The sequence below is a fragment of the Ostrea edulis genome, chromosome 7 (assembly GCF_947568905.1).
Source record: "Ostrea edulis chromosome 7, xbOstEdul1.1, whole genome shotgun sequence".
In the NCBI taxonomy this organism is placed as follows: Eukaryota; Metazoa; Mollusca; class Bivalvia; order Ostreida; family Ostreidae; genus Ostrea; species Ostrea edulis.
The window spans coordinates 38,577,841-38,601,813 of record NC_079170.1 but is presented as its reverse complement, the minus strand read 5'-3'; the positions used below and the strand labels follow the sequence as shown (position 1 = coordinate 38,601,813).

The 23,973-nt window shown below is 35.7% G+C and overlaps 1 protein-coding gene across 2 annotated transcripts in view; it reads left to right on the top strand.

The window, feature by feature from the left end:
- Window positions 1-1,979: 1,979 nt before the first annotated feature.
- The window catches only part of LOC125656536 (multiple epidermal growth factor-like domains protein 10), a 22,378-nt gene continuing 384 nt past the window's right edge, over window positions 1,980-23,973 (top strand). The window contains exons 1-10 of one of the 2 annotated variants that reach the window (XM_056144281.1): window positions 1,980-2,159; window positions 4,446-4,519; window positions 4,634-4,840; window positions 10,043-10,231; window positions 14,119-14,280; window positions 15,986-16,126; window positions 18,527-18,667; window positions 19,025-19,126; window positions 19,226-19,337; window positions 23,925-23,973. The exon at window positions 23,925-23,973 is cut by the window's right edge and continues 384 nt beyond it. In XM_056144281.1, coding sequence (XP_056000256.1) covers window positions 4,663-4,840; window positions 10,043-10,231; window positions 14,119-14,280; window positions 15,986-16,126; window positions 18,527-18,667; window positions 19,025-19,126; window positions 19,226-19,337; window positions 23,925-23,973 — 1,074 coding nt within the window. In that variant the 5' untranslated portion in view covers window positions 1,980-2,159; window positions 4,446-4,519; window positions 4,634-4,662. Of the gene's footprint in view, window positions 2,160-4,445; window positions 4,520-4,633; window positions 4,841-7,928; window positions 8,376-10,042; window positions 10,232-14,118; window positions 14,281-15,985; window positions 16,127-18,526; window positions 18,668-19,024; window positions 19,127-19,225; window positions 19,338-23,924 lie in introns of those variants that run through there. The other variant, XM_056144282.1, reaches the window with a different exon arrangement.

The following is a 23,973-nucleotide window of genomic DNA, read 5'->3' as shown; positions in this document are numbered from 1 at the left end:
CTTAATGTGGTTTCTTTTTTTCAAAATGAGATGCTGGCATCAAAATATTAATTTAGGCAGTATGTGTTTTTTTTCTTTTTGCATGTGTGTATCTTTTAATCTCTATTGTATAAGAAACCATTGCTCGGTCTATGGGAATGGATCTGTGAGAATCGTAATATATTGGACTGGGTTTAGAGAGATTGTAAATGCACTGTTTCTGTGGTAAATTATTAAAAGAGGCATCAATAAAAATGGAACACAGAAGTATTCATATCTTATGATTAGTCATCATGATATTATTGTGTTGAAAATAATTTTGATTCTATCCACAAGTATTCTGAAGTTGGTATTAAGAAGATGCTGGAATTCCTCATTGACAATGTCTACAAGTCTATGTAGAGCAGATCTTCCAAGAGTCAATTGGTTGGTTGTTTTGATGTTTTCCGCCACACACAACAATTTTTCAGTTATCTGCTAGCGCCCAGTTTTTGTTGGTGGAAGAGATCACCCAGATACAATATACCTTGGAGGAGACCACCGACCTTCCGAAAGTAAACTGGGAAACTTTCTTACTTACCGGCGCCAGCAGGATTCGAACCCATGTCGACTAGAGGTGAGGGGTCGTGTGATTTTGAGCCTGTTGGAATTTTCATGGTCATAAATCCTTTATAACATGTAGCTGACATTTTTTTTATGCTCAAGAAGATTCGTGGGCATTTCTTTTTTATCTGTTTGTCTGCGAAAACTTTAACCTTGTCTATCAATTTTGAATGGATTGTGATATGGTTTTCATATTTGACATATGTATGCAAAACGTATACGGTACCAATTTTGATGCACCAGATGCGCATTTCGACAAATAATGTCTCTTCAGTGATGCTCAACCGAAATGTTTGAAATACGAAATAACAATGAAGTTTTAGAGCTATTATAGGGGAAAAGCAGCGTGCCAAAAAAGTGAAGTCAAATTCGTCCAAGGATAAGAGCTATGCGTAAGGGAAATAATCCTTAATTTTGATATGAATTTCTATTGCTTTTGAGAAAACCCTTTCCTTAAGTACCCTAGCTAATTACTTTTTGTCTATGAATAAAATCTATTTTTATTCATATGATGATTCAATATGTTCCAGTGAACTTAACAAAACAAGACATCAAAGAGTCTTCCAAATCTCTATCGTATTTACATGTTTTATTGAATATGGACAGTAATAGCAAACTACAGTAGCAATGGCGAACCAGATGACTTCAGCGTCTCCAGCACCTTCTCTTATTTATTTAGCAATATTCCCCTGCGCATGTTTATGTTTCCCAACTGATAAAAAAGAATATTTTTGTTGGTTGTTTTGCTACCCGTAGATTGTATATTGTTTAACGTCCGTCTCGATAATATTTCACTCATATGGAGATGTCACCAGCTGTAGATGATTGATTGATTGTATATTGTTTAAAATCCCCGTGGAGAATATTTCACTCGTGTTGAGACGTAACCAGTTATAGGTTTAGACATATGCTTAGCAGTGTGGGTTCTTTAACGTGCCAACCTCTGTCGCGACATGGGACCTCCATTTTTTAAGGGTCTTACCCAAAAAGATGCATGATTCTCAACTCAAAGTACACTGTACCGAGTGCCTGGGAAGAATGTTTTTGTATACATGTACATATAATATCAAATTAACAATCTATGTGGACATTGTACGAAGCTATGCATATATATTATAATGTAAAAGTGATAATATGTGTGTGTATAATGTATATATTGTACACATAAATCAGGAGGATATTTGCAATGTCATTGCTTCCTTTTTTCCAACATCCGGTGACGTCACAAAGATTTCCGTGCCATTTGAATTCATTTTAAAGATATAATGAATATGTTGGGTGTACTGTCATCACGATCTACTTAAAACAAAGTCCTTTTGCGGTTTCATAAACTCATCAATTGAGAAGGAAGTAAGAAAGGAATAGCTAATACTGGGGTGTTTTACGACTTAGAAGCTTTGCGATTAGTCAAAACCGATAAAGGTTAATGTGTGATAAATTCCCCTTTCAATTGTGCAAAGTAACTACCTTTCAGAATTGTGCTTACTCACAAAAATTAGTCAAATCTGTGTTGATTAAATAAATATCAGGTCTATCTGCGAATCTTCATAGATGGCCCTTGGATAAGTTTATTTTTGGTGAGTGCGTTTTTATTTTCATATAATCTTATTCTAAATTGACATTTTTTTTATTCCAATGATTGACAATTTTAATGGTTGTTTTGTTTTATTCCATGAATAGATAAATATGGTTTGTTTCATTAACGGATGAATTGACAGATACTATATTCATTGAGAAATACTTTTGGTTTACTCCATTGTTCAATAATTTTGTTTTATTGAATGTAGTCTTTACAAATCCCGACAAGCCCTTGGCTCAGGCATCAGTCAGTGCCTCAGAGGTCTACCTAAATCAGCGTACCGTGACGCATTTCAGAAATGGATTCAGAGATTGAAATTATGTATTTCAAACCGCGGAGATTACTTTGAAGGGATATAATGTTCATTTCACTATTTGAGTCGAATGCTTTTGAGATATCGTACAATACACATAACATATCGAACAACCCTCGTACTTCCGTTTTCCATTTTTGTTGACGAAGCAACTGTCAAAAAGTCTAGTCTTTAATTTATCGCGAGGAATATCGTGTAAAGTGTGGAAAAGTCATAGTTTTGATGTTATTGATTTGGAAAAAGTTTTGCGATTTCAAATTTATTAAAGGTTCTTTTGAATTTTGTAGAATCTACATTTGATTAACATTACTTTTAAAGCTCATATATAGTCGCACAGTACATTTGAAGTTTCTCTTTCACAGCTGTTAATATTTTCGTGAGGAGCAAAAATATGGGATTGGTAGCACTTAGTAGATCCTGTAATGTATCTGTTAGAGTTTTTATGTAGTTTAGGAATCCAGTATAGGTACGGTAACTCATATTCATTCGACCCATTGACTGGGGCATTAAATGTGTTTAAAACTGCATGAAGCATGGCTTTGAAGAGTTTCATCTTTTGAAAGGGCAGTTAAAGTATAAGTATGATTACCATAAGTGGATGTAATGCCAAGTTCGTTTAAAATACAGTTGTAATAATGAGCCTTACAAACAAAGACAATGTTGTTACAAGTTTTGTCAACTGGAAACAAAACATATTCCTCATGTAACCTATCTAAAACTTTTTATCACTTCTGGTTTACTAAACGCAAAAGGATAGATGGTACGCACTTTTGTTCTTAATATGTCTAATGCGGGATTTTGATATTCCTCTTATGCTTTTAACCCATTCTGACAATGTATTAAGTTCTTCTTTTTCATATTTAATCCATCGTCTGACATAACCTTCAACAGAATTCATCATAGAGATGAAGTTCTGTCGACAATTCAAAGACCGAGGTTCTCTGTATTTAGGACCTTTAGAATGAGTGACTTGAGGTCCCCATTTTCAACTATATCAACATCATCAGTAGTGACATTAGTAATGACATGTCCAGCTGGACTATAGTTGAAAGAAGATGAAGAACAAGAACACGTTGGTGGATTACGTATAAGATGGTCTATATCTAGGCACTGCAAAGTTTGTTTATAATTAAAACGTTTGGGTGCAATATAAGTATGGATGTAGGAAATACAGGGTGTAGACTTGAACTTGAAATAACGAAGAATGTTGCTTATGTTAACGACATATATTCCTTTGTTTGTAAATGAGCTTAAGGAACTGGCGGCATGATTTGGAAGGAAGATCATCCATGACCCGTGCTGATTTAAAGAGCCTGTGATTGGCAACATCCATAATAATATAATTCGGGCTAGCTGTGGTTTCTTCAAATAACGTATGTAAAACTCTCAATGGAACAGAGTAAAGTTTTGTACGAATATGATGTGAACCTAATTGTCTGTTGACGTAAGGCAAAAGTGAACCAAACATGACATCATTTATACTTGGTCTTCTATATGAACGATGTCCATGACTGCATTTCCGTCTTTGAGTATTGGGAAAGAATCCTATCACATTCACGTTATTTCCTTGTGGACAAGTCAAATTCCCCACATCATATACATTATTATTGAATCCATAGGAAAATGCAGTGCCTAGGGTCCTGATCCAATGATCTTCTCGTCTACGAAAAGGGGTACTTAATGTTGGATTGTTTGTGTGATGGTAAATGTTTTCTAAAATCCTTATCCTTATGGACAAGATGGAGTGGTCCGGTGCATTAAAATGCTTGTAAAGAAGTTGGTTACCACCATTATTTATTTGAAATATTTGCCCCAATATTCTTTTGATAAGTGAACCCTTAGTTTTTCCCACAAAAATTTAGCCAAACAGGTTAGACTCAATAGCGTAGACAACGTTAAGCTTTCCAAGTCTTATCAAACGTTTTGGTACAGAAACTACGTCCAGTGAGATTACTACTAAATGAATTTCAGGAGATAGAGTATGACGTTTTTTTGAATTGGAACCCAGCTCCTGTGTCTCTCATTAGTGCTTATCGGAGCATACGGTAAGTTATTCTCCACTGGTTCATTCTGATCAAATTTTGACATATTTAGCGATGTTGATGAAATATGGAGGAATTGTCAGTGTTAATAAAACTAAGTACACGTGGTGGTTTCAGATAACCTATCGAAAGGACAGAAAGCATACATGTACGAAAATGGAGAGGTCTTCAGAGAAAATAAATCAGCTGTAATCACAGATGGCGATCCTGCCACATGTGTTTCACTTCTATCAAATGTTTACAGACTTTGGTTTAGAAAAAAGATTACGCTAAATGTGGACCTATCCACGTTGAGGAGTATCTTCCAAGTAGAAATATTCCAAGGTAATATATTTTTATTTTGTAGGACATCATTCTTTTGGACTAGTAAATTTATTAGTATGATTTAATATGATTTTCTTGATTTTATTACTCAATAATTTTATCCTCGATTGAAAATAGATTATGACGGGGAACAAATGGCGTCAGAACTAATGGAAACTAGCTTATCACAGGGCCATTAAAACAAATTAACAAGTTGCATCACAATTTGAGCATGCCATTTTCCCAAATCAAGGACTCGCCGACGTTGTAATCCACCACATTTCACACAAACCTCTGATAGTTCAGGGCTTTATATCTGATCATGATCTCTGATTGGTGCATTCCATGCGTAATTGCATGATCCAATGAAATTCATCGTCTTATCTAACACCTAAACAGGTAAATTATGGCGATACATGTATTTCAACAGAAATGAGATGTCCTAGGCACCTGATCCCACCTCTGGTGTGTTCAGGGGTCCGTATTTGCCCAACTATATATCTTATATTGCTTATGGGAGTTATGAGATTGATCACTGTTCGTTATCTTCACCTTACATGTTAGATCCGCTTGCAATAATAAATTTAAATAAGACTGGCTAAAAGGAAAGGTTAAACTGAGATTAAAATATTTTTTGATTGCTAAATGTCGATAGTAATTTGAAACTGCCTTTTATGACCTATAATCTGTCAAGGCTTTGTAAGATTTGTGGTGGATCATCATCCCTTGATTTCTGGAAACGAAACATGGTGAATAGTGTTGTTGTCCAAGGGTTTCCACCACTGAGCTACGTTTCGTGTAGGCTTCAGTTGAACTTCTAGATCCATTCTCTACCAAATTCATGATTATTTTAACGCGTATGTGGTTGTGCGATGTTAGTTCATTTTCGCTAAAACTGTTTTTATGTGTCCGTTTCCCACGGATTTATTTTCTATAGTAGCACACTTGATGCACTCTTAAGTGAAGGAAGTCAGGAAAAATTACACACTATTCCAAAGGGAGATTATGAAGAAGTATTTGAATTGGGGAAGGATGTTTTAAAACCTTCTCGAGTACCACTGTACTATAAAAGCCATAACTTGCATAAAAACTTCCTTATCTTACGATTTTTCACGTTTAAATGTTCAAATCATGAATCCATTTTCCTGAAGAAGGATAATGGCACAGTTTTTTTTTTTCAAATTCATATGCAAGTATCCTCATGTAGTGCATTGAAGTTTGATCACGCCATGCCTCTTTTCCTGGGGCCACAGTAGGGATATTACGTAGGAAAGTCGAAGACAAGACTTTAAAGGGACATGAACACGATGTTTGATCTACTGAAATTGATATTTTTGGTTTAAGAAATAAAGATCATTTATGAATAAGTGGATTAAAAATATTTTATGGCAAACTAAAAACTCAACTTTCTGACAGACTTCAGCTTCTTCATCGTAAACTTCCCATATTTAAGTAGCAATATTCTATTATCATCTGTACATATATGGTGTTTATGTCTCTCAACTGATTCGATACGCAAGCGCTTATTTTGCGTATGGTCAGTTTTTAAATCGAGACAGGCTACTGACAAAAATGGAACTTGAAAATATTTGTATCTACTTATCAGCCAACTTAAAAATGACTTTGTTGAACAGCACTCTGATTCCACTCACAAGTACTCTGAAGTTAAAGTAAAAATATGCTGGAGTTTCTCATTGACAATATTTATAATAGTCTATGGTGATCAGGTCTTCCAACAGTCTGTTGTAATTCCCATGGGCACGAATTGTGCTCCTTTGTTAGCTGACCTGTTTTTATATTGTTATGAGGTATCTTGTTGTGGCCTTTAATACGACATTTAGATATATTGACGATGTTTTGTCTATCAACAATACTAATTTTCATTCATATGTCGATTTGATATCCCCTGTGAACTCGAAATAAAAGACACAACAGAATCGTCCACTTCTGCTTCATACTTAGATATTTGTTTTTTATTGAAAATAAATATTAACAGCAAACTAACAACTCAGTCTTCTGGTAAACGGGATGATTTCAGCTTCCCCATCGTCAACTTCCCATATTGATGTAACAATATTACATTATCACCAGCATATTATAGTGTTTATATATTTTGATTGTTTTGATATGGAAGGGCATGTTTGAGACCGACCAACAAGTTGAGGGTGCAATGGTTTTAACAGTCTCGTTTAAAGTCAGCATTCCGCAAGTTCTATAGTCGTTATAACGATCTAGTTTGCCAGTATTACCTACATGCATCATTGAGTCAAATGCTGACTGACGTGTTTCATACCGATTGCTAGGTCGTTCTTGGCACACTGATTTTGACTACGGATTACTCCCTTCAGCTGATCATGACATAAGACTAACGGCGGTTGTTACCGGTGATGCTTACTCCCCCAGGCACCTGATCCCACCTCTGGTATATCCAGGGATCCGTGATTGATCACTGTTAGTCGTATTCGCCTTTCGTAAGGAAGAATTATTGTCTTGCAAGAAAGTGATTATTTAGTCAACAAAATCACATAATCATGTGCCTGTTTGAGGTTGGAAAGTGCTTGAAATAATCAAATACTGGTGTCATTACTGAAGCATTTTATTATGACACACACACACACACACACACACACACACACACACACACACACACACACACACACACACACATATATATATATATATAAAGGGGTCGAACCAGCGACGTATCTTAAACACTGCATGACATAGCTCCTGTGTGAGATTGCACCAATGTGTATAAGTAGCGCTTTAGGAGCATAACAAATCTTCCTTTCTTAGGGAAGTCGTTGTGGCCGAGTGGACTTACGCACTGGTTTGAAAATCTTGCTAGGCGGTGGGTGCCGTACGTCGCTGGTTCGACCCCGGGCTGGGGCGAAAATTTTCAGCACCTAGTTGTGATTATTTAGTGCTTTATAAATTAATTAATTGATTATCACATGTATCGTTTAGATCCTAGGGGTAAACGTAAGGTTGGGTGTTATATTTATATATATATATATATATATATATATATATATATATATATATATATATATATATATAAATTGATGATCAGATGGAGTTCAGTCATATAACATTTATTTCTCTACAGGCTGTTTCGTAAGGGGATGGTTTCCCCTCACTCGTCGGAAAAAAAATGACATCTAACGGAAATCATCCGCATGGCTGAGAATATGTTACACAGAAACATACTGGATAGTTGCTATCTGTGTGTAATCATGCTGATCATCAATTTATGTAGCTCTGTGAGGCCATGTCGAGCACTCTAGAAGATTATATCGGAGATTTATCCCACTATATATATATATATATATATATATATATATATATATATATATAGGGAAAGTCATTAAAAATCTTCTTCTGAAGAATCACTGGACTAGAAAAGTTTACATTTACATGCGAGCTTCCTGACATAGTGCAGATTCAAGTTTGTCAAAATCATGGCCCCTGAAGGGAGGTTTGAACCACATTGGGGACAAAGATTTACATGCGAATATATATGGAAAATCTTTCGATATGGGCCAAAGTGATTCAGGTGAGCGATGTGGCCCACGACCTCTTGTTTCTTATATGAGTTATGCGATTCATCACTGTTCGTTATCTTTACCTTTCATAAATATATATAACACTGAACTCCACCAAAGCATGCCCACCACATGTCCATCTCATAACCTATAAGCAACACAAAATAGATAATTGGGCAAACATGGACCCCTGGACACACCAGAGGTGGGATCAGGTGCCTTGGAGGAGTAAACATCCCCTGTCGACCGGTCACTCCCGCCGTGGGCCCTATTTCCTGATCAGGTAAACGGAGTTATCCGCAGTCAAAATCAGTGTACCAAGAACGGCTTAACAATCGGTATGAAACATGTCAGACAGCATCTGACCTAATGATTGGTTGTATTGACAAACTAGATCGTTATAACGACATTTGCGAAATGCTGACTTCAATGGAGACTGTTGAAACCCTTGTACCATCAACTTATTTGTCAATAGCTTTCCTCGATAAAAAACTGACTATACCCAGAACAAGCTCTTGCGTATCGAATCAACTGAGAGATATAAACAACATATGCAGGTGATAATAGAATATTACTCCAAAAATATGGGAAATTGACGATGAAGAATCTGAAATCATCCCGTTTGTCATACAGTTGAGATGTCATTTTACCGTTAATGTCTACTTCAATAAAATATCTAAGTATGAAGCAGAAGTGTACGACTCTGTGGTGTTTTACATAAAAAACTAAATACGTACCAAGCATAATTAAAGTAGAAAGGATTGTGTGTTCTCCGTCCATTACAGCTTATTATTCCGTGTTGTAGATTAGAATTTCCATCTACATAGTACACCCCCACCCCCATAAAAACTTACCCAAATAAGACTACTCCATTTCGGGATAACCTACAGCTAAGGATTGATTCCCATGCCGAAAATCAGTATAATTTTCCCACGACGATAAAACTGACATGGGTTAGAATTTTTCGAATTTTTATCAAGCTTGTGATAATGAACCACCTTTGGCCTGGCGTTGAATCATTTCTTGGAACTTGCAAATTCTATTAATAGACGTGGAATCATTTTTTGGAACATCAGTATAAATTCTTTCTTGGAAAGTCTATCGATAGATGTGGAATAATTTCTTGCAAAGTACAAACTTGAAATATTTTCTTGAAAAGTACGCATTCTATTAATAAACCAAAACTTTACTCTTCCTTCACCTTGTAATTTTCTACTATCGTTGTATGCTGGGGTTGTTTTTAATCAGTATTCTGAGTTCGTTTTCTGAATAAAGTGGGAGACTAACCTAGGCCCATCTTTCAAGGAGGGGGTATGTTTTAGCAGTTTTGGTTGATTGTATATTGTTCTATAACACGTAACACGGATTTCATTTGGAGTTTGTAATACATTTGCGCTTCTATCGAAAATACCAAGCCCGGTTTGTGATATCAGTTGGGATGTATCATTGTTAATGCAAAATGTAGTCTTTTTGTGAATAAATGTTTTTCTATAGTACTTAGCCTATTGATTTAATAAACGATGAATCAAATGATAAACAGGATGTTAAATATATATGCATTCAGTTTGATGGGGAGAATGAAGATAACACTATGTAACCACCCCTACCTACCCCCCCCCCCCCCCCGCAATATGAAATCAAAGTATTAGCTCCTCGAATGATCAATCCTTTATTTCAGAGGAAGTTTCCATCAACTGGTCGGTGTACATCTCAACTACGAAAAGGAGAGAGAATTCCACCCAGTGTAGAAGAACGATCTCATCACCGGAACTCCAGCGCTTCACTTGTGCGGATCATGGCCGCTTTGTTATACTTAGTCTAGGTTATGAATACAAAGATTCTTCTGTTTGTGAAGTCAATGTAACAGGTAAATAATTCTAGCAACAAGCTGTATAACCTTAAAAAGGACTGTAAAACGTAGGCCTAATCATGTGTTTCTAACAGAAACTTAATATTCTAGATTGAAATAAAAATACGTTTTTATAAAAACAAACTGAGCAAGTTTCGCTATTTGGATTGAGGAGGTTCCGCTATTTGGATTGAGAAAGTTCACTCTTTCAGTTGAGGAAGTTCACTGTCGGTTAAGGAATTTTCGCTACTTGGGTTGAAAAAGTACACAATTTGGGTCGAGGAGTTTCGCTCTTTACGTTGCGAAATTCTCACTATTTGGGTTAAAGATGTTTCACTGTAGTTGAAGAAGTTCGTATTTGGGTTGTGGAATTTCACTCTTTTGGACATGAAAGCCCCATAGGGATCCGGGTTAGAATATGTTCTCAGTATCACTTGCTTGTCGTAAGAGGCAACTAAATGGGACGGTCTTTCGATTCGGATGAGAACACAAAAACATAGGCCCCATGTCACAGCAGGTGTGACATGATAAATACTCCTACCTGCTCAAAGGCCGTACGTGTCGAGCATAGGCCTAAATTTTGCAGACCCTTACCGACAATATGAGGTCTCCATATGAGTGAAAGATTCTCAATTCATAACCAACCAACCATCGTTTAATGTCAATATAACCATTTGTGATATTAGTTGGTGGTTTCATTGCAATAAAGAAAGCTTATTGTAAACTTTTGATCGATAAATTAAGTTTATCGAAACCTAAGAAAAAGTAAAACTTTGCTGCTATATTCTTTCAATTCTGCATGGTCTTTTAATATTAGTTTGTTTTAGGTTGTATGATGATTTTCGTTACATTCAGTGTAAAAGAAATGTTGAAATCAGGATCACAGTAGCCCCTTCGGTTCTCGGATGTGTCACAGCGTTGACGTACTGTTTGTAGATGCTTTTTCTATTTCTCAGTTTTTGTCACGTGATTACATAAGGACAATAAGAATGTTTACCACAATAGAGGAAACCAGCGAATTAATTGATTGATTGTCCCCTCGAGAATGTTTCACTGATAATGAGACGTCACAAGTTGTAGTTGGTACCAGAAATTTAGAACTATGCTTAGCGCTTAGGGCCGTAGCAGTGAGGGTTCTATAACGTGCCAACATACGCCACGGCATGTGCCCTCCGTTTTTAAGAGTCACATTCGAAAGCCCTATGATTCTTACTTTAACATGCCGTTCGCTTGGCGAAGGAGTAATCACTACTCATGTTAACAACGGGCATGACACGAACAGGGCCCAAACTCATGACACCCTGATTAAATACATGAAGCAAACGCTCTACTACTGAGCTACCGTGACCGGTCCATCGAATGGATATTTACACTAATATTTTGAAATGGAAGACTTGCTTTATTTTTTTGAGGGGTGGGTGGGGGTGATATGCTAGTAATCAATTTTTCATATGTGTTTCGAAAAGAAATCGACTATCATAGCGACGTGTGATGATTTATCTCTTTTAACGCTGAGGTAATTCATTAGTTGGTTTAGAATTAAAAGTAAGGTAGAGGAATTGTTTATGTTTGAATGCGAGTATGAAAGATGTTTTGGACCCTTAACCAGAACATTTTTGGTATAAATTACAAATAGTCTAGTCTTATTCAAATTTCCATCAGGGTCGAACACAGGAGTGAACGTCCTTTCAAAAATTAATAGGTTACTCAGGTAAATTATAGCAATTCGTCTGTGTCGGTCGTCGTGCATTTTTACAGTTTCCTACAACCGCACATTTGTAAGAAAAAAGTATATGCATACATGTAGTGATGTAGAGCAGGAAGGCCTCTACCAAAATTGTAGATTTTAGAATCCTCGAGGTCTAATTCTAGAGTTGGGCCAAAATTGATATTCTATGTGTACAGGTGCAATCTTTAAATCACATGTTCTTTAATGCTATTGACACTACATTAAAAGTAAATGGATATTTAGAAGGAGAAGATAGTCCTTTAGTAAAATATGTATTTTCATTATTTCATTATTCCAGAGGTAGGGGTTTGGGTTCCAGGATCGGGCCAAAATTATTATTATAGTGATTATTGTCTTTATGATTTGAAAGACTCCTTACCTTTTACTGTATAAAAACTAATTGCATATCTAAGATACAGCCGGACGTATTTACCAAGTGTGTTATTCAAAAACTTCTACGCGAGAAGAAAAAATCTCTCGCAGTGGTCTTCAATTCGACATTTAGATATATCGATGACGTTTTGTCTATTAACAATAATAGCTTTCATTCATATGTCGATTTGATGTATCCCTGTGAGCTCAAAATAAAGGACACCACAGAGTCGGCCACTTCTGCTTCATACTTAGATATTTTATTGAAAGTAGACATTAACGGCAAACTGAAAACTCAACTGTATGACAAACGGGATGATTTCAGCTTCTCCATCGTCAACTTCCCATATTTATGTAGAAATATTCCATTATCACCTGCATATGGTGTTTATATATCTCAACTGATTCGATATGCAAGAGCTTGTTCTGCGTATAGTCAGTTTTTAAATCGAGGTAAGCTACTGACAAACAAGTTGATGGTACAGGGGTTTCAACAGTCTCGATGGAAGTCAGCATTTCGCAAATTCTATGGTCGTTATAACGATCTACTTCGTCAGTACAACCTCGCATTGGGTCAAATGCTGTCTGACATGTTTCATACCGATTGTTAAGCGGTTCTTGGCACACTGATTTTGACTGCAGATAACTCCGTTTACCTGATCAGGATATAGAGCTCACGGCGGGCGTAACCGGTCAACAGAGGATGCTTACTCCTCCTAGGCACCTGATCCCACCTCTGGTGTGTCCAGGGGTCCGTGTTTGCCCAACTATCTATTTTGTATTGCTTATAGGAGTTCTGAGATTGATCACTGTTCGTTATCTTCACCTTGCAACCCCAGGGGTTTGTTTCTAGGGTAGCACATCTTGTTTTATACTATTGCTGAATATTATGTAAAACTTATACCGTACCAATTTTGATGCACCAGATGCACATTTCGACAAATTATGTCTCTTCAGTGATGCTCAACCGAAATGTTTGAAATCCGAAATAGCAATGAAGTTTTAGAGCTATTATAGGCAAAAAGAGTGTGCCAAAAAAGTGGAGTCAAATTCGTTGAAGGATAAGAGCAATGTGTGAGGGAGATAATCCTTAATTTTGAAATAAATTTCTAAATTTTATAACATCAATTAAATATAATTCCATATTTTCAAGCTAGTGACGAAGTACATAGCTACTGGGCTGTAGAGACCCTTCGGGACTAACAGTCCACCAGCAGAGGCCTCGACCCTGGGGTTATAATGTAAAACTTAAACGGTACCAATTTTGATGCACCAGATGCGCATTTCGACAAATTATGTCTCTTCAGTGATACTCAACCGAAATGTTTGAAATCCGAAATAACAATGAAGTTTTAGAGATATTATAGGCAAAAATAGTGTGCCAAAAAAGTGGAGTCAAATTAGTTGAAGGATAAGAGCTATGTGTGAGGAAGATAATCCTTAATTTTGAAATGAATTTCTAAATTTTATAACAGCAATTAAATATACATCCGTATTTTCAAGCTAGTAACGGAGTATTTAGCTACTGGGCTGTAGAGACTCTCGGGGACTAACAGTCCACCAGCAGAGGCCTCGACCCAGGGGTCATATTGTAAAACTTATACGGTACCAATTTTGATGCACCAGGTGCGTATTTCGACAAATATTATAATTTATCTTAGATAAGCAGATCAGGAACATTTTTGTAGACATAGCCCTGAGAACTAGAGATACTTTAACCAATATTCAGGTTTCTGTTTGTATTTGTTATGGTAATATACAACATATGCTACACATACATTCACTCTATATTTTCAAACTGCAGGGTGTGCAGAGGGAAAATTTGGTGAAGACTGCAACAAACAATGCCCAGAAAATTGCGTAGGGAAAATATGCAACATATTGGATGGAAAATGTACGAGGTGTTCCGATGGTTGGAAGGGAGACAATTGTAACCAAAGAAAACAGAAGATACAAGAAACAGGCAGTAAAACTTGTTTGATATTGAAAAATATTGAAAGACGACAACACTAATAGCAAAGTCCTTTTATAATGAATTTTACATCAAGATATTTTAAGGCACAGTTAAACCAGCACTGATTTTGACTACGGAGTACTCCGTTTATCTGATCTAGATATAGGGCTGGTGCTTCCGGTCGACAGGAATTCTTATTCATCTTAGTCACCTTCTCTCATCTCTGGTATTTCCAGAGGTTCGTGTTTGCCCTTCTCTTAATTTTGTGTTCTTTATACGAATTAAGACATTGATCATTATAAGCTATCTTTACCTTTTCATTGAAAAGAACAGAGCCCCAACATCTATGTTAGTGACTGGACATACTCGGGTATTGACGGCACTACTACTTACAGGCACTTGAGGTTTGGACCCACACTCCCGTTGATCCTCCCTCTTTTTAATGAGCAAAGCATATCAATGGAGCCTTATGTTGTTTTTGTTGTTTTTTGTTTTTGTTTTACAATTCCCAAAGCCATTTCCCGCTTTTATTGAACTTAAATGCAGTCTGACTTGGATATATAACTCGATTGAATGAGGCTACCAATCTATCTAGAGCTCCTTAACCTGCGATTGACTGGAAACCAGAATTTATTTACTGCGAAAATCCTAATCAAAGTGAGATTCCCCCGATTATTAACACAAAATGTCTTCTCACCTTGTCATATACCGTATTTAATCCAATAGAACTCTGCAACTTAAAAGGGTTTAATAAAAGTGCAAAATGGCATTGGGTATTGCAAAATAGGTATATTAAAATAATTCAGGAAATATGCATAGCAGAAACGTGAAGTGGATGAAAGGGAGTGCGAGTCCGAAAGACAGGTGCCTCTGTTTGTGAAAGCGTAACTTGACATCAGAATGTTTATCCCAACTTATTAAATGATTTGCATGAGTCCGAAGTTCATTATTTTTTTTTTAAAGTTAAGACGCGAAATTTAGAGGCAAATGAACTATTAAAAAAATATCACTTACCCACATTATTCCAGTTTTGTACGCTAGGTTTTCTTTTCCATTTAGGGATTAAACTATCAATAAGCTTCCCCGTTATGTAAGTTTGCATTTAGTAATCAACGATTAAAACATAAAAATACGGAAGCTTGAATTATTTTAAATCGACAGTATGAAACTTTACCCCACCTACCTTCATCTTGAGGATGGGTAAGTGCAGTCGCGGACATACTGTAAATGTATTACATTTGGCTGTGTATTCTATTTAGCGCCTTTGGCGGAACGCAGCTTCCGCTAAATCAAGTACATCGCTAAATGCCATCCATAAATCTAGATGTTTAAAGTAATTCAGGAATGCGCTAAATCAAATCTACGCTAACTTGTTGAAAAAACGATTTCCGCCAAATATCGTACACGCCAAATACAATACGTTTACAGTAACTTTTTCCACGTTGATGTATTGTAGATCAGAATATTTGATAATTCTTTTCTTCACTCATATTTAGAAGTCACCCGCATCAGATGAAATGTCTCTAAATATTTCAATATTCTTCTGATTTCAAGGTGACTTGTAGAAGAATTTCCTATTATGTGTTGAGAACTGTAACGGGTAAAACACATGTAGTTATGGATATTTAACAAATTGTGATTAATTACAAATATCTTGTTGACGCATTACACATATCTTGTTGATTCATTACAAACATTTTTGTTGATTCATTTACAGAGTGTGCGAAAGGGTATTGTGGCGACAAGAGTATCGAGCTTTGTAAAGGCAGGTGCTTGAAAGGTACCGCTTGTAATGCCGTGACAGGGTACTGTGGCGAGGGTTGTGCTCCAGGATGGAGGAACAAAGACTGTTCCGAGGGTATTACAATTTTGTGGATATCAAACGTTTATAATGAAAGGATATTCTAATAATAAGATGGAGTGATTTCTACGTTTCTTGAATTAAACGTGTACTCCGCACGGGTTAAATTCCTTTATATTTCACTGAAAATGTTAATGACCTAACTGTTGGAAGAAAAACTATCTTACCCAGAGTAAATAAAACATACACACAACAGGCTGTAAAACTTATTTCAGATTGAACAGTATTGAAAAACGACAGCACTAACAATGCATAATAGATTTTACATCAAAACATTTTAAGATTAAGTTTGACCAGTTTCAGTATTCTAGTGGGTATGGTTAAAAAATGTAGGACCTAAGCTCACCGCGTCCAACCACCTAACCTAGATTGGCGAAAAGATTAATTTCATACAACTGCAAACGTAATTCATTTGGGGGGGGGGAAATATGACACCACAGCGTCTTCTACGTTTGGGCCCTTATTCACAAAACATCTTACGAAAGGTGAAGATAACGAGTAGTAATCAATCTCATAAATCCTACAAACTGAAAAACTACTTCTGTCTGATAATCAAAGACCGATCACAAGGTCATAAGTATGTATTCAAGTTTTATAAACTATGGATATACTTAACATATCAATTAAGAAAATCTACAAGAAATGAAAAATAAGACAATTTTAGTGTTCGTATATTTTGATCTTAGTCGTAAGATATTTTGTGAATAAGGACCCTGATTCATACTTGGATATTGAATATAACATAGATGGCAACGGCAAACTAACAGCTCAACATTTTAACAAACGGACTTCAGCTTCTCCATTATTAACTTTCCATATTTATATAACATCATCACCTGCATATGGTGTTTAAGTCTCTCAAGCAATTCGATACCCAAGAGCATCTTCTGTGTTTGAATGGTTTTTATACGCCCGTCTAAAGACGGGACGTATTATGGTATGGCGTTCATGTTCCTCCGTCTGTCCGTCTGTCCGTCCGTCTGTTAGCTTTTTCGTGTCCGACCCGTAACTTAAATACTACAAGGCCTAGAATCATCAAACTTTGTCTGTAGATACATCTTGGGTAGAAAGTGTGTAGCACATTAAAACCAGGTCACTGTGACTTTTCATTAAGAAGATATGGCCATATATGGCAAAAACTTGACCGGCTCATAACTTGAAAACTATTAGACCTAGAATCACCAAAATTGGTCAACTAATGCATCTTAGGTAGAAGGTGTGTCGCATCCTACTTTAAAGGGACTGATTCACGATTTTACCCAAAATTTTGTTTTTCACTTTTAATGATCAAAATCTACTGTCTAATGTGTTTGAAAGATTTCACATGAAAATTAAGGTTATACATCATCACAGAAGCTCATTTTAGAGAGTTTATTATTTGTTTTGTAAACAAATATTGCTTTATGCTATTGTTTACAAAATTTTCAAAAGAAATGGATATCGATCTAAGTATTATTATATCTTTCACATTTCAAGCATTTTTTAGGGTGAAATGTGTCCTCTAAAAGTTAAAATTTGTGACTATGCAAAATTAAGATGCATTATATTACTAAATCAATATTTCTCTTGTTTGTTTGTTTACATAAAAAGACTCGAGTCTTTGTTTACATAACACATATTTCAGGCTAAAATATTGCTTTCATTCTTGCATTCAGAAGGTCAAAATTTTGGCTGTCAACATTAAATGAGTTATATTTCTAATGTTTAACATAAAAAATGAAAAATATTTTTATCAAAAATCGTGAACCAGTCCCTTTAAGGTCACTGTGACATTTAATTAAGGTGATATAAAAAAAATTATTTTTTAATGGGTACAATCTATACTGTTAACAATATGTGACGGGCGTATCATGTGCCGTGGCGGTGCACTTTATTAATTGAGGCAAGCTACTGACAAATAAGTTGATGTCACAGGGGTTTCAACAATCTCGATTGAGGTAAAGATTTCGGAAATTCTATGATCGTTCTAGCTATGCAATTTACCAATACAACTTATTATTGAGTGAAATACTTTCTGTCGTGTTTTATACCAACTGTTAAGCCGATATTTTTGCACTGATTTTGGCTATGAATTACTCCGTTTACCTGATCAAGGTATAGAGCTCACGTAAAGTTGTTTCTACAAACTAAGTTTCCTTTCTATAGCAATTGAGATCTCTTGATCAAACAATGACTTCATAAATATAATCTTTCTGAAGGATTGTATAGAATGCATATCGTGAGCGTGGTTCAATCTAGAAAATGTATTCATGGAATGATTTCCTTAATATGTGGCCTGATATTTATGATGCTGACATCAATTTATTTTCTTCTAGATGTTTTAAAACAAGATATGCTGTTCCTTCATTACAAATACCTTGTTGATTTAATATAAATATCTTTTTGATTCCTTTACAGAGTGTACGGAAGGGTATTTTGGTGACAATTGTACCAAGCTTTGTAAGGGCAGGTGCATGAATGGTGCTGCTTGTAATGCTGTGACAGGGTACTGTGACGAGGGTTGTGCTCCTGGATGGAGGAACAAAGACTGTTCCGAGGGTACATGTATTACAATTTTGTAGATATCAAACGTTTATAATGGAGAGCTATTCTATAATAAGATGGAAATGATTTCTATTTTCTTGAATTAAAGGAACATTATACATGTAATCCACATGGGTTAATTTCCTCTATATTTGCCTATGATGTTTTGAAAATACGTAGCTCTGTTACGATACTAACTTTCTGAAAAAAAATAGATGACATTTATATTTGTAGGACAATTATGAATACATCTTAAAAATTTTCCGCCATTTTTATCAATATTTATTGGATGCAAAATATGTATATGATATATGAGATAAAGTCCCCTCCCTTATTCACTATTGCTTTCCAAGTAGTTTTTGGTTTTTGCAGTGTGTCCGAATGGATTCTTTGGAACACAGTGTGCGCAACGGTGTAACTTGTCCTGTGATCCCACTACTGGATTTTACAGTGGGACTGTTACTGAGATATTAGGTAATAGCAAAAGTAAATCAGACATTTTCAAAGAAATTAAAAATGCAGTTTGACTGAAAATTAACTATAATATTTATGACACGTTATCAAATGAAACAGGGAAAAGTGAACAATACTCGGAGGGAAGCAACGCAATAGTAAGCGGTTTGGTGGTGGCGCTGGTGGTGTCAGTGTTGATGAATGTTGGTCTTCTGATGATATATTGGAAAAGGTACGATGATTGTCTACAGTGTCTATCATTCATATCTTTGTAGTGTAGGGAAGTCGTTGTCCAGTCCTTGGGGCACCGTTTGAATTCTTGAATGGCTATGTTTGTTTTATGTCCCGTCGAATATTTTTCACTGACATTAATTCTGTAGATTTTTCATAGAACGTACGACATTATAAAATTCTCGTCAGATTTTCCCCCTTCTAAACATTGATGAACTCTGCGACTATTTCTGTACAATTCCTACTTCCGGTCATCGAAGATGAAAATCCACGAAGTTGTTGATGAAAGGTGACGATAAAGAACAGTGATTAATCTTATAAATAGTTTTTGACTTTTTGACATCATAGACAGTTGCTTCTTCAACAAAAATGGAAAACGCAAATATTCTTATCTAGTGATCAGTCATCCAAAATTTACTTTGTTAAACGCTACTCTGATTCCACGTACAAGTACTCTGAAGTTGAAATAAATGATATGCTAGAGTTCCTCATTGACTTTATCTTCATGGTTGTTGCCGATTAGGTCTTCCAATAGTATGTTGGAAACCCCATGGGCACGAATAGTGCTTCTTTGTTAGCTGACCTGTTTTTATATTCCTATGAAGCAGAATTTATTCAAAAACAGCTATGTGAGACGAAAAAATCTCTTGCTGTGGTTCGACAATTAAATGTATCGACGACGTGTTATCTATTAACAATAATAACTTTCATTCATATGTTTCGATATATCCTAGAAAACTCGAAACAAAATATACCACAGAGTCGTCCACTTCTGCGACATACTTAGATATATTTTTGAAAGTAGATATTAACGGCAAATAGACAACCCAGCTTTATGACAAAGTTTCTCTATCGTCACCTTCCCAGATTTATATAGCAATATTCCATTATTACCTTCATATGGTGTTTATATCTCTCAACTAATTCGATACGCAAGAGCTTGTTCTGCTTATGGTCAGTTTGTAAATCGAAGCAGGCTACTGACAAACAAGATGATGGTGCAGGGGTTCCAACAGTCTCGATTAAAGTCAGCATTTCGCAAATTCTATGGTCGTTATTACGATCTAGTTTGCCATAACAACTTATTATTGGGTTAAATGCTGTCTGACGTGTTTCATACCGATAGTTAAGCTGTTCTTGGCATATTGATTTTGAATACGGATAGCTCCACTTACATGACAGTATATAGGGCTCACGACAGGTGTGACCGGTCGACAGGGGATGCTTACTCCTCCTAGGTACCTGATCCCACCTCTAGTATGCCCAGGGGTCCGTATTTGCCTAACTATCTATTTTGATCACTGTTCGCTATCTTCACCTTTCACCTATACATTCCAGGTTGCATTGCTTTATTTAACGGCTTCTTTTTATGGCCGTCGTATGGGACGTTAAAGAGTGTCCAGTGTCTAGGATCACACCACCTTGGCACACAAAATATAGTTTTTCTGATGTTCGAAAAAGGGTAGGCTCACTGGGGGCCGTCAGGGAAACTCAAACATTCACAGCCAAACATATTTCAATTAGTTAACCACCGTAAAATGGCTGAAATACTGTCAAAACGTCGTAAATCGTCAATCAATGAATCAGATGGACGGCTTTTTGAGCAACGTGTATGATGCATGATTTCAGCATTGAAAGAGTAATACTAGCTTTCAAGTTTTTGTGATGGTTTTCCAGAATGATAAATTTTCCCTGCAAATAAAGATTTCTAAATCCAAAACTTCGCTTTAATTTGATGCATGATATGAAAATCTCAACCTGCGAAGAAGTAAATTTTGAATGTAACTATTTATGATAATTATTGGGGGCTCTTGTTAATATTTCTTAAATTAAATAAGATCGTCAAGAAACATGCCATATGGAAAAAAAGATGCATGAGACAAACACATTTTAAAACGAAATTGAAATGAAATTACCAAATTTAAGAGATATTGCCATTGTTTACAATTTTGACCAAACCAAAGAAAAAACGACCGATCTCGATCAAAATCATTGGAAATTACGAAAATAATCACATTGTTGCTAATGTCATGTACTTTCCATCAAGAAAGTAGGTTTGTTTATAAATCCATTTAGTTTGTAAACCCTTTTACAAGAAAGGAATGTAATTAAAATTACTACTTATAATTTTGACCGGGCTTGTTTTAATTTTGAAAATCGCAATCTTTCTGAATTTTGGCCTTTTTTCAAAAACATTTATCAAATACATGTTGTGTAATTGACCTGTTTTTTTTTTTGTTTTTGTTTTTTTTTTAAAGATTTTAGCTGTAGATTTAAAGAATATCAAGAAATAATGTTTTCGTTTTCATAAATATATATTTTTTGTTTTAAAAATCACTACGTCTAGATATTCGAGTCTTTTATGCATGTTGTGTTTTAGAAATATACATAATCACATCATGCATCAAATCACAGAGAAATATGGACTCAAATCTCTTATTTGAAAATAAAACACCTTTATCTCATTCTGAGAAAAATAATCACACAAAGAATCATATGAAATAATTGAGAGCTTGTATCACTCTTTTAACGGTGAAGCAATGCTTCAAACAAGGTGTTCAAACGAGCTATTAATCTCTTGATGTGGCCTTCAACTCACTATTTAGATTATTAATTAACAATTATCATTTTCATTCATATGTCAACATGATATATCGCCGTGAACTCCAGATAAAAGACACCACGGAGTCCTCCACATCTGCCTTGTACCTACATGTAGATAATTTATTGAAAATGAATATTAACGGCAAACTAACATCTCAACTTTATAACACATGGGATAATTTTAGCTTCTCCACCGTCAATTCCCATATTTATGTTGCAATATTCCATTATCACCTGCATATGGTGTTTATGTCCCCCAAATGATTCGGTACGCAAGAGCTTGTTCTGCATACTATCAGTTTTTAAATAGAAGCAGACTACTGACAAAGAAGTTGATATTACAGGGTCTCGTTTAAAGTCAGCATTTTGCAAATTCTTTGGTAGTTATAATGATCTAGTTTGCCAATATAACTTATCATTGGGTTGTCCGACGTATTTCATACGATTGTTAGGTCGTTCATGACACACTGATTTTGACTACGGATTGTTCCATTTGTCTGATCGGGACATACGGCTCACAGCGGGTGTGACCGATCGACATGGGATGCTTACTACTCCGAAGCACCTGATCCCACCTCTGGTATGTCCAGAGGTCCGTGTTTGTCCATCTTTTTATTTTGTATTTTTTTAAAGGAGTTATGATAGTGATCACTGATTGTTATTTTCAGTTCTTTTGCATGTAAGGAAATGAATGAATTATTTTAGATTGGGGATCATAAAAACATACAGGAGAGATATCCCCCATTACTTTAAAAACTATTTCCATATCCTCAGTCTGAAAAGTTTATGTATATAATTGTTACCTAGTAAAGAATGTTGTATCAATAGAAAATTGTATCGAAACAGGAATTTACTCATATTTTCTATCTATGAAAAGATGAAGATTACAGTGATCAATCTCATAACTCCTATAAGCAATACAAAATAGATAGTTGGGCAAACACGGACCGCTGTACACACCAGAGGTGGGATCATGTGCCTAGGAGGAGTAAGTATCCCATGGTGTGCAATGTTTGTTGTGAAATTTTAAAAAATGCATTTGTTTCTCCCTTTATGTATTATCGAATTTCTTGGATATTAGAATGATGCTCAAATTTTAAATGTTCTACTAGCGATCGACCTGAATCAATATATTTTCTTTATAAATGCGTCATTCTCGGAGATAAGGTGTTCCCGAATATGAAGCATTATTTGTAACTGTATACACTTAAGCGAAGATAAACAGAATTCTGAAAACCAATCCATCACCACAGATATTGCAGAAAATTAAACAGAAAAATATATATACAGAGTTAGTGGTATTCGGGAAGTACAACTACTGTGCCATCAGTACTTTGTGTTCTACGCCATCAGTAGTGTACTACGTCATTAGTGTAATGAACACCTTGATACATATACATTTGGGAGAGTTGTACTATGCATTTGGGAGAGGTGTACTATGTCATCAGTATTTTGTTTACTGTGTCATCAGTTCTTTGTATACATACTACGTGATCAGTACTTTACGGAGACACCCAAGATAGAAAATGCTACAGTTAATATTCTATTTGCGCCGCTCTCTCGCGCAGAGGAACAGGTTGTTTAATGGATATAAAAAGACGATATACCAGTTTATGAAATATGATCTTGTTTTTAAATTTTCAAACAGTGTTAGGAGTATATGAATATAAACGATGATATGTACGAATGTCGGTATACCGGGTTATTTTCGTAAAGACAAATTGCAGATCATCTAAATTTTATGTAACAGTGTAGAGTCCGAGATTCAGTCTCTAGACTCTAAAATAGTCTACCGAGTGTTCATGAACTTTCAGACACTCATTTGTATGTTTCACTGGATGAAAATGCCGCCTCATCCATTGCATCATTGACGACCAATCCCGTAGTTCGATTCCGTATCGAGATTCAAGAGTTGCACACAAGAAATATGTAAAAGTAAAAGGGGTACCAGGTCGAGTTTCAATTCTTTTTACTGTAATTACAGAGGTATACTGAATGGAAAACAGACAAGCTTAAAAGAAGCGCCATTATAC